Raw genomic sequence first — 12299 nt, forward strand, 5'->3', positions numbered from 1 at the left:
ATCTCCATCTCCATCTCCATCTCCATCTCCATCTCCATCTCCATCTCGCGCGTGCACACTCCCTCTCCATCTCCATCTCCATCTCGCGCGTGCACACTCCCTCTCCATCTCCATCTCCATCTCCATCTCGCGCGTGCACACTCCATCTCCCTCTCCATCTCGCGCGTGCACATTCCCTCACTCCCTCTCCATCTCGCGCACACGCACTCCCTCACTCCCTCTCCATCTCGCGCGCATGTGCGTGCACACTCACTCACTTTCCATCTCACTTGCGCATGCGCTCTCGCACTCTACAGCTCCCGCGCGCGCACAGTTGCTCACTCTCCATCTAGCGCGCGCACACTCAGTCACTATCTCCCACACGCGCGTGCAAACTCACTTTCCATCTCGCGCGCACGCTCACTCACTGACTGACTCTACATCTCCCGCGAGCGGGCTCACTCACTCTCCAGCTCGCGCGCGCGCTCCCTCAATCCATCTCCATCTCCATCTCTCGCGCGCACGCTCACTCACTCCCCTCCCTCTCCATCTCACACGCGCACGCTCACGCTCACACACAATCCCACACACAGTCCCTCACACACACATTCTCACGTGCACACACACACTCTCCCCCTACCCTCCCGCAAGCACACATCCTCTCACACACACCCACCCACACACTGCATTATATGAGACAGTTATCGTGGAAACTCATGGAATTGAAGACAAATAATTCAGCTGGTAGAAAATTGGCTACACACTTGGTGCCAGTGAAAGGGGATAATGAGCATTTATGTCAATTGAGAATGTGGTTAGTGATTTCCTGCAAGATATCAAGGCCTTAAGTACTCTCTACATTTGGACCTCCTTTATGCTGGCCAGATCAGACAGAGCATTACAGGAAAAAAGCATGCAGTTTTTCAGACCCATCTTCAAACAGTGGATTCTCAACAACACACCAAGCAGAAGAGTCCTGACAGAAAGAAAAGAAAACAAAAAGGAAATAAAGATAGTGTCTGCAAGAATAAGTCAGAGGCTTGGATTCCTACAACAAATAACACCTCCTGACTCCCGAAAGCCTATCCACCACAAGTCCGGAGTGTGTTGGAATACTCCCCATTTGCCTGGATGGGCCCACTTTCAACAACATACAAGAAGCTTGACACCATACAGGCCAAAGCAGCCCACTTGATTGGCACCACATCTACAATTATCCACTCCCTCCAGCACCACAGTACACAGTGCTGGTACTATCTACAAGATGCACAGCAGAAATTCACCAAAGATCCTCAGACAACACCTTCCAAACCCACAACCACTTCTATCTGGGAGGACAAGGACAGCATATAACATGGGAACATCATCACCACTACCTGCCAGTTCTTCTCCAAGCGACTCACTGCCAGACTTAGAAATATATTGCCATGTCTTCACTGTTGCTGGGTCAAAATCCTGGAATTCCCTCCCTAAAGCACTGTGGGTTACCTCCAAGGCTGTGACTCATAACCACCTTCTCAAGGGCAACTAGAGTCAGGCATAAATACTGGCCAACTAGCAACGTCCACGTCCCATCAGTGAATTTTAAAAACAGAAAACTTCAATGATGGTGCAGTGCAGAAGTGCAAAAGACAAAGCTTTCCAAATGGACCTCAGCTACCAGGGCCAAGTGGATAATCCTTGTTTTCCTCCTGAGTTATCCACATCTTGACTGCCACCCGATATACCACCTTCAACTTACTCACTCTGACACCAAAATGTGGTAGCAGCGTGAATCATGTACAAAATGCACTGCAGCAATTCATTAAGGCTCTTTCTATAACACATGACATCTCCAAACTCATGACATCTACCAGCAAATGCATGGGAACACCATTAACTGCAAGCTCCCCTTTAAGCCACACAAGGAGGTTAACTTGAAACCATATCACCATTTTTCCCACTAGCACAGGGTCAAAATCAAGTAACTCATGCTGACCGCACTGTGGATTTTCTAACACCCCACAGACAGGAATAACTCACTACCATTTTGTGATGGGTGACAAACGCTGACTTAGCTCACGACACACACATTCTGAGAATGATTATGAAAAAAAACTTACATCTAGCCAATTTCAGCTGCTTAACATATAACATGAGATCAAGAATCACTACTCATTGTAATGTCTGCTATTTTTTCAAATACTGATATTTAGATACTTTTATGCAGTAAAGTCCAGATACAGTCAAGATCTGGATGAGTGGGAGAGACAGTACAAGTCACATCATACAAGTACCATGCACTGACCATCTTCAGTGAAAGAGCATCTCACCAACTCCATGTGACATTCAATTAGTTCACCATCAGTCCAACTTCACATTAACACCATCACCACACTGAAAATTAATTACACCAGCCACACAAACATCATGGACTACAGCCAGTGAGAGACCTTGTATCTTGCAGCAAGTGGATCATCTCGACTTTCCAAAAATTATGATTCCGAAAAAAAAAAAATCAGCATTTTGGTCAGATATTCTCAATTTGCTTGAATGTAGCAACCATAACATTTGAGAAGTGTAATATCACCCGGGGCACAACAGTTTGCTTTATTGGGGCAAATCATCCAGCTGCCTAAATACCCACTTTCGCCATCAGCAGCATGCTGTAGCTGCTGCATGTATTTCTTTTAAAACATAAAATGTACTGTTTCAACTAGCAAAGGCTTTCTTTCTCAGCAGCACCACCACCATCTCAAAAGTTAAGGATAACAGGTACATGAGAGAACACCATAACCTCCATGCTTACTTCAGATCATAAACCATTCTGACTTGAAAATATAACAAGATTTTTTTTTGAGTTGATCATTAGTACGGTCAATCTAAAACAAGTTGGTTTGTCTGGTGTCTGCTTTCATTCCTTAGCAATGGCATGTTCAAACAGTACCCCGGCACCATGCGGCATTCTGATTCCACCTGTCAAAGATAGTGCAGTGCTTGTCGTAGCAAATGAGGTGCAAAGCTTTGAAAGCAACATGCCCCAAAAAAAGAAGTGTCAACAAGGAAGGAGTTCACAACACTCTTGTTCTTGCATGAAATCATGGCGGAAAAATGAACCTGGTCAACACTCTGCAGTAGGGTAAGCTCAGCTTCAGTATTTTCCTTCCCTTTTTGGGCTTTTCTTGGTAACTTTAGCCAGTGATTGTTTCCATTTCTTTTGGGATGCACCCCCCTTAGCCACAGTGGCCACTTCAAGCATTCTAATGAACTTTTTTAAAAAATTAAAAGTGATTCCTTTATGGCCTCTAAACACTGAATCAAAATTCTAGAATTACAATGAGTATCTTCAACTGAATAAAATGTGCAGTTCAAGAAATTCAGGTTCTCGAATGGCAACAAAGATGGATTATAAATGCTAATGCAAATAATGATTTGAAATCTTGCTGTAGTCACTAAATATCAAATCACAGCTTTGACATGACTACAAAATAAATCTAAAACAAACAACAAATTTTTATTTTGTATCTAACTTTTGTGTAGAAGTACTTGAATGGTTATTGATTCTCGGCTTTGGTTCTGACCGTATTTGTGGTCCAATACTATCATAAATAATTTACGTGAACATACCTGCACTTTCTTCAAAGCTACAGGCATCCCATCTAGGAGGCATGCTGCTCGATACACTTCGCTAAATTGTCCACGGCCAATCTTCTTCTCTATTTGGAAGTTTCCCAGAGTACCAAGGCCTAAATCAGGGCGCAGGGGCTTCTGTCAATTTGAACAGTACATGAAGTCAAATACAGCGACAAAGAAAAGTAAGATACACACCATCACAGAAATAGGAAATAGCTGAACACCCCTAACCATTTTTGCTATCCTGGCACAATGATTTTTCAAGTCAATTCTTAATTCAATGCTGCTAAACTTGTAATTCATGTATAAATAGCATTACAACGCAATAAAATTCAAAGAATTTGGAAAATCTGGCAGAAGAACTAAAATTAGAATCAGAATCCTGACAGTGTGGAAACGGGCCATTTGGTCCATCGGGTCCACACCAACCCTCCAAAGAGCACCACAGACCCACCCTGCCCCTGCATTTCCCGTGGCTATTCCACCTACCGTGCCCATCCCTGGACACTATGACACTTTAGCATGGCCAATCCATCTAACTTGCACATCTTTGGACTGTGGGAGGAAACCAGAGCACCCCAAGGAAACCCAAGCAGATATGGGGACAATGTGCAAATTCCACACAATCACTCGAGGGTGGAATTGAACGTAGGTCCCTGACACTGTGAGGTAGCAGTTCTAACAACTGAGCCACCATGCCACATCTATGATCCTATGATTGTTTGGTTAAAATTAATTCTATCATTTTGAAAATTAGAAATAATATAAACTAAATGTATGTCAGATCTAACTTGGGGGTTGCCCAAAATACAGCAATAAGAACGTTTTCCAATTTGTCTTTCTTTGGAGTATTTTTAAGGCTCCTTGTGTCATAGATGATCCTTATTAATGACAGTAAGCAAATTACCCTGTCACTGACACTCTTAAATTTGCCGTCAGGAAAGTTACAAGCTTTGTTTGAAGTGCTTCCCAATTGTTCTTTCCATCTGGATAGTGAAAATGTAAAGAGAAGCAAGACTGGGTTTCTTGCTAGCTAAGTCTTTCTCAAAGAACATTACTTTAAGATAGTGATTTTAAGGAATCGTGACCATAACTATGTATGTCATTGTTCTGTAGTGTGGTGGATTGAAACACCCATATTCCACCATGCACCATTTTTGAACACTTTTAAAAAATATCATGTCTTTGAATAAGCTCAAGGTATTTACATTTTTGAGCCACTTGGGAAATCTTCACTTTATACAAGTAGCAGGTAAAATGATTACTTTATTATGAAAATACTAGTTAAAGCCTCAAATAAATGTGTTCCTGAACTTAGTTCAAGACCACTAACGTGTAAACATTTGGACGCACTGGCAGGCAAAATATGGACTATAAGACATGGGAGCAGAAATTAGGCCAATCAGCCCATTGAGTCTGCTCTGCCATGGCTGATAAGTTTCTCAACCCATTGTCCTGCTTTCTCCCCATAACCCTTGATAATCAAGAACCTATCTATCTCCGTCTTAAATATACTCAATGACTTGGCCTCCACAGCCTTCTGTGGCAGTGAATTCCATGGATTCACCACTCTCTGGCTGAAGAAGTTTCTCCTTATCTCTGTTCTAAAAGGTCTTCCCTTTACTCGAAGGCTGTGCCCTCAGGTCCTATTCACTCCTACCAATGGAAATATCTTCCCAACATCCACTCTGTCCAGGCCATTCAGTATTCTATAAGTTTCAATTAGATTCCCCTCTCATCCTTCTAAACTCCATCGAGTATAGACCCAGAGTCCTCAAACATTCCTCATATGTTAAGCTTTTCATTCCTGGACCATTCTTGTGATCCTCCTCTGAACCCACTCTAGGGCTAGTACAACTTTCCGGAGATATGGGGCCCAAATGTTATTTATTTATTCAAGTACTGTTTTTATATTGCATTAGCTTATTTTTTTGAAGCCCCATCCAAAGGTCTCACTTGGTTCAGGCAACCATGGAGGTAAAGACATATCATTCCAAAATTTCCTGAAAAAATTCATGGAATCACAGAATGGTTACAGGGCAGAAGTGAGCTATTGACCCTGTTGAGGCATTCTGGCTCTCTTGAAGAGCAATGTAGCAAATCCTACATCCCACTCTTAGCACATAGTCAGTATTATTTTTCTCTTTCAAGTAGTAACTAATTTCCTTTTAAAGCCATGATGGAGTCTGACTAACACCTGGAGGAGGAGTGAGGCTCAGAAAGCTTGTGTTTTCAAATAAACCTGTTGGACTATAACCAGGTGTCGTGTGAATTCTGATCTTGTCCACCCCAGTCCAACACCAGTACCTCCACATCATCAGCATTGAAACCAGGGCATTTTCTAGTCATAAGTATTTCCCTGTGAGCATACATTAGTTGTGACAACCTTTGAATCAAGTGCTAATGCTCTTAGCACAATGTAACAATTTAAAACAGATGAGACAGCAACCAAGAAAATGCAACACAGATCTTACAAGTGATGGACATGAAATCAACTTATTAAACTATCATGTGTGATGTCTGTTCAGTACCATATTCTGACGTAAATCTTGCTGATAATTAATTTTGGTGCAAAACAATTCAATATCAAAGCTTAAATTAGTTTTAAGATTTTCTGCTCCACCCACGTCTCCAGTCAAAGACAGTTTAAAAGATAATACTACTACTCCTCTACATACAACATTTACAACATTAAATACTTCATTAATTTCATTGCAGGCTTCAGCTTCCCCCAAATCTGCCTGCTTTACGTCCTGCTTTGATTAATGCCGATGTCATACTATTTAACTTCCCTAGCAAGTCTTGGGCCGAGTCACTATTTCACAGACTTGGGATTTGGATATTAGATCTCTGCCTCCTTCTCATTCTCTATTCCACTCCAGTCCTTCAATTCCCCAATTCTTTCACTCCCTCAACCAAACACAAGAATCTGACCGGTGGCTTCTAAAATAAATATTCAACAACTATATTTAAATTTTAGTGAATTCAATTATAAAAACATGAAACTCAAAACATCCAGCAGATCTGCTATCTAAAAGACAGAGTCTATGGTTATTTCATAGAAATGGGGTTTACACAAAGGGTCAGTGCTAGAAACATTAACCTGTCTTTTCTCACATGGCCTTCCCCATTCCCTCTTTTTCCTACAATTCCTAACACTGATTGTAGTAAAAGGCTCAGGCCCAAACTTAATGGAGCAAAACTGGTTGAGAAAGATTCACCTTGATTGGCACAACATTTTTTGATGAGAAAATGGCTGCCCAAGTGAAGCTGTAACTAAATAGCCGGAAGTTTTCAGTAAGGTATAGTGACTATCAAAAGGAGCCAAAGCTACCTTGCATGTTGACTAGGAAGCAATTCTGCAAGGTCCGCCTAGTGCCATTTGCCTTACGGCTAAAAGTACAGGCAGAAATCAAAAAGCTTGAAAGTGAAGGAATCATCAAACCAGACCAGTTTGCAGAATGGGCGGCACTGATCGTACCGATTGTGAAGCCCGATGGGTTGGCTCACCTTTGTGGGGATTTTAAGCAGACGTTTAACAGACATTTTTCTCAGCTGGATTAAAACCCAATCCCTCGCATACAGGATTTACACATGAGGGTTGTTCTTCACGAAGCTGGACATAAGTCATGCAATACTGGCAATCGGGGTTATATGAGAATTCCCAAAAGTATGCTACAATTTTGTAAATTTGTAATAATACCAGACCACAAATCCCCGCTAGGTCTACTTAAAGCAGACAAGGTAGCCTCCCAAAGCTTCAGGCCAAATTCAGAGCGAATACTAAGTGCGTATAATTACAAGTTGAAATACTGTCCAGGAGGCCAAGAAACAAATGTGGATGCATTGAACTGCCTCCCACTGGCAGATACACCACATGAATATCGCTACTGGGAGAGTTCGTCACAGTTCTAAACTTTTTGCGCACACTTCCAATCATAGCTGACAACAAACTTTGGACGCAGAAAGATCCGCTCCTGGCAAAACTGAAAGAGTTGATGGTGATGGACAAAACCAAAGGACCGACCCAACCAGAACTTAAACCTTTTTGGACTCATCGAGACCAGATCACAGTAGAGTTGGCATATTATTATGCTGAGCAAGACTGATTGTCCTGAGCAAAGAAAACCGCCAGATACTGGCTAAACTGCACCACAGTCATCCAGGGGCTTCCAAAATGAACATGTTGGTGAGAAGTTATGTCCGGAGGTCAGATTAGATGCAGACGTAGCCATATTGGTCAGGCAGTAAAACAACAAAGATAAAAATTACAGCCAGCAGCTTCCCCACATTTGTCGGAATGGCCAGGTAAACCTTTGACTCGGTTAAACGTCGACTACAAAAGTCTTTTTCTTGAGGTCAACGTTCTTTGCCATCATGGACGCCCACTCAAAGTGTCTGGACATGCATAGCGTTTATTAATCACCACATGGAGATGATGATAGAAAAAGTGCACAAATCTTTTGCAATACATGGATTCCGGAAGTATTAGTCACAGATAGCTGGTCATCATTTAACAACAGGAATTTGAGTATTTCTTAGTCGAATTGGCATTCGGCATACAAGGCCAGCTCCATACCATCCATTATGCAATGGTCGGGTAGAAATAACAGTCCAGAAACTTTGAAGGCAGGCTTACAAGAAACAACCTATGGCTTCGGTAGGTACCAATCTGTTCCAGTTCTTATTTGATTACTGGACCACCCCTCAAGCAACTACAGGGATAGTTCTAATGGAGAGAAGATTGAACGGACAGAATGGAAAAGGACTGAATGGAAAGTCTCCGGGAATGGCCCTGCATGGGTAAGAGGTACAGTCAACACAAGGTCAGGTCCAGTATTGTCAAAAGGTCCGGGTAGGTACAACGGTCCTAAACAAGCAAGTGGACCATATGAAAGCTACAAACTCAAACAGTCCGGGAGAAAATCTTGCCCAGCTCCTCGACAGTCTTTCCGACTGTTCTTTCTCTCTGTTACATTTCCAAATTACCACTTTCTTCACTTCCCTAAAAAACTAGGCGACGCTAACATCAACACAAAAGTTGGAGCAGTTACCAGGCAACAGCAGCTTGCCACTTGATTCTCTCGGTCTTTATTTAATTGTGCTTCAACCTGAAAGTGAAAGGGGATTAGTCTCTGGGGGGACTGCAGTCAGTCAGGGCTCATCTTTCTTCAGTCCAGGCAGTTTGGCTATGGCCAGTCAGGCCTTGGTCTGACCAGATCCAGGGATCCACTTCCTGGTCATTACTGCAGTTTAAGTGCAACCAGTGCGAGAGTTATCTGTCTATCAGGGTGGTGTGGAGACATCAATCTGGAGGCTGGGGCAATCTCAGTCAGGGTTGGCTGAGAAGTCCATCCAAGGGTGGACCACTGTCTGTCCACAGGGGGCTTATCAGAAGACAGTCCATGGAGTCCTGGAGACGGGTTTCAATAGAATGGATTGCTGAGAGAATGATTATAAGTTCAAGAAGTTGCTATCTTGCCATCTTTGATTCAAAATCAAGTTGGCTGCCACCACATACAGCGTGCACCGTCATTGTTTTTCTCTTCAAGCACAAAGCGAAATTCTTTGAATGTGAAATCCTGCCAGGAGCAATTACATTAATCATGCACACACTGATTCAGCAATACTACCTATCTAGCCTCAGATCCCACTTCATCAGCAGGTCATTCATTGTCTAAGAATGGGCATTACCAATTATCACCTCAAGCAATCGTGACCGTTACACTGTTCACACTAATTGCCTCCTGGTCATTTCACGTCAGCGAATGCAATTGGATGCTAACTAAGTATCATCTGAACTTGGCATTTCAGAATTATCTTCCCCAGCCATCAGTGGAAGAAAATGCTTTGAAGCTGCCATTTTCGTGCATTGAACTATAAACATGCAAAGTCATGGCCTGTAATTTTCAGGGTGGTTTTTCTGCGGGATGAGAGGGGAAAATCGATCATGATGATTTACTCCCAGAATACCACCATTCCACTGTAGCATAAACACTCTGGTTATGCAACATATATTTGTATATGAAAACATACCTCAGAAGTCTTTAGAGACAACAAGGTGCAGAGCTGGATGAACACAGCAGGCCAAGCAGCATCACAGGAGCAGGAAGGCTGACGTTTCGGGCCTAGACCCTTAAGACATGACATAGATTTTCATGTAAAACCTCAAGTGGTGCTGTGTTGGGGCAAAGCATGATGCTTCACTGATTGACGAGGGTCTCTGGAGTACTGTTGGCGAAATGGTGCTCTTTCTGACATTCCCAGTTTCCATCAGCATATGATATGAGATGCTGTTCAGTGATTATGACAGCTAGCACATTGAAAAAGGTCTTAGGAGTTTCCTTTTCACCCTGCCGTTGTTGGTGACCCTTCATTATTTCAGACCGCTTGATGCCAAGAAATATTCAGTCATGTCAGGCCATGTTGAACCTGCAAGAGGCAACAATTTGTGCAACTTTTCTCTGTAGATCACCAAGGTACAAGAAGAGTCAACATGAGAACTGGACATGTGCATTTCCCACCTCTCACATGGGTGCGACATAACCAGGTCAAACAACAAGACACTGGAGCAGACATTTTAAAAGTACAAGTGTATGTGTGGCACATTCATATATAAGTGCAACTTAATTTACAACAATGTGTTACCCAAGCCATTAAGTGCCTCAGTAAGATGCTTTCAAATTTCCTTTACCTCCCACCACTTTGATGTGCTATTCTAACTTCCACAGCTGGGGTAGAGGAAGCCTGCACTGTCCTTGGCCCTGGTGACCTGGAAGACTTGGGTGGTTGACCCAAGGGACATGTGGATCTAGAGGGTCCAGGCCTACTGAGAGCATCCTGTTTAAATGCATGCTCAACCTTCTCAACTTGCATGTCAGCAGATTTTAGCATTATAGGCAGAGGGATAGTAGAGCTTCTGGATTATTCTGAATTGAAGCTTTGAGGATCCTCTGTGTGGACATTCTTCCCTATGGGTTCTTCCCAGCAACATGCCATTCTCCATCTTGCTGTGGGTGCTGAGCACTTATGGCTTCAGTTACAGTGTCAGGTTGTCTGCATATCTGACAGACATCAAATGAGCCCATCCAAAGTAATAGACCGAAACACATATGCTGGAGTCAAGGTACTCATAACATTGATGTACTCCTCCATCCTTTGGTACAGTTTACTGAATACCTCCGACAAACCTGCTTGCTGATCTTGTGCCTGTCTGTACATTTTGACAAAGTCATTAATGGCCAAGACTTCTACCCTGGGCTGAGCAGGTGCCCGAGACCCGGTGGCTCTCTTATTTTTCTAGCCCTGGCGATGTGTCAGTGAGGTACTCACCAGATTGTGCTCCCGAGTCGAAGAGAGATAGAGAATGCACTGAGCTGGGCAGTGCAAGTGAGAGCCTTGCCAGTGCATTCTCTGAGGGTCAAGGACTTTCTCTTCAAAGGTAGAGGGTAAAGGTGGAGATAAGGTCAAGGCTTGCAGAAAATTTCTTTGCAGTGGAGATTCACTGGGAATTGCTAGAGCCTGCATAAAAGAAAAGAGGCAATTCGTGGACTGAAAGGAATAAAAGCTTGTGCAAATTACGAATAAGTTAGTGCTGGTAATAATGAAAGCGCTGCACAGAACAGTGATGCTTACTGAGTTGGCCAAATCTAGGACTTTTTGTTTTATAGTCGGGGAAGTAGCATGTCTGCCATATCAGCCCTTGCTCTGCATAAGCAGCGCAGAGGGCACGAAGGGCTCACAGTCTGGCAAGATGAGATGAGCGAGAGTAATTGACTTAATATGCTATATGCAGCGGTGAAAGTTGTAGTCCACAAGCTATGATGAAAGGCATGCACAATGCACAGTTCAAGTGGTGACTCTGTGAGCTTGCAAGAGAAGATGGCAACATTTACCCTTCTGGAGTGCATTAACCTTCTTTCTGCATCGCTTTCCACTAAGACACTACATTAACCTGCTATTATGGTTCAGGCTGGTTGGATCTCTTGTCATAGCTTCCTTTCATTGTCAGCAGAATACAGCATTACCTTCTTCTCCACAAGCAGGTCCCTGTTGGCAAACCGAGGAGTTACCTTCCCTTTCTGGGTCATATCTTTGGAGGTAATGATGGAGACTGCAGTGAGAACGGTCGGTCCTTGCTTGCAGCATCTGATGCTGAGACCTTTAAATATTGCACCAGTAGTGAGAACGCTGGATGTTCCTGACAGCAGACAGCATTTCCACCTACTAGCTCGCAATCGCACAGGACAGGAGCTATACGTCCTGGATGCAAATTAATGATGAGCAGAAAACTGCATGAAAAATTGCCATCAACCATGGTAGACTCCATGAATCTCACTCAACCAAACATTTTGCTTGAAAATACAAAACTTCAGCCCCAAATTTCAGTCTGACCTATTCACCAAGCTTATCAGAGAGTTATTCAATTTCTTGCATCTTCCAAGTAATGTCTTGATTTTAAAATTTTCGACCTTATTGCAAATCTTTTCATGAACTTCCAACTCCATGATCTTCTCCAGCCCTGCAATCCTCTAATTCTGTTTGCTTAAGCATCCTCAATTTTAACTGCTCCTCCATTGGTGGTTGTACCTTCAGTTGTCTAAGATGCTGGATCATCCTGACTGCATCTATGCGCTTTATTTTCCTCCTTTAAGACAGTTAAAACCAGTCTTTGACCATGTTGCTGGTCTTCTGACCTTATAACACCA

General features: G+C 43.0%; 1 protein-coding gene across 1 annotated transcript in view; it reads right to left on the bottom strand.

Annotated features, from left to right (window-relative positions):
* LOC109910394 (serine/threonine-protein kinase Nek7) overlaps positions 1 to 11005 on the bottom strand; it is a gene marked incomplete at its 3' end in the record, with an annotated part of 46307 nt that extends 35302 nt beyond the window's left edge. Inside the window, exons 1-2 of the mRNA XM_048621441.1 lie at positions 10924 to 11005; positions 3586 to 3726 (exon numbers count right to left, since the gene is read on the bottom strand). Coding sequence (XP_048477398.1) covers positions 3586 to 3726; positions 10924 to 11001 — 219 coding nt within the window. The remainder of the gene's footprint in view (positions 1 to 3585; positions 3727 to 10923) is intronic.
* Positions 11006 to 12299: the final 1294 nt, after the last annotated feature.

This window comes from Rhincodon typus, unplaced genomic scaffold (assembly GCF_021869965.1).
Source record: "Rhincodon typus isolate 14 unplaced genomic scaffold, sRhiTyp1.1 hic_rhity00000668, whole genome shotgun sequence".
NCBI lineage: Eukaryota > Metazoa > Chordata > Chondrichthyes > Orectolobiformes > Rhincodontidae > Rhincodon > Rhincodon typus.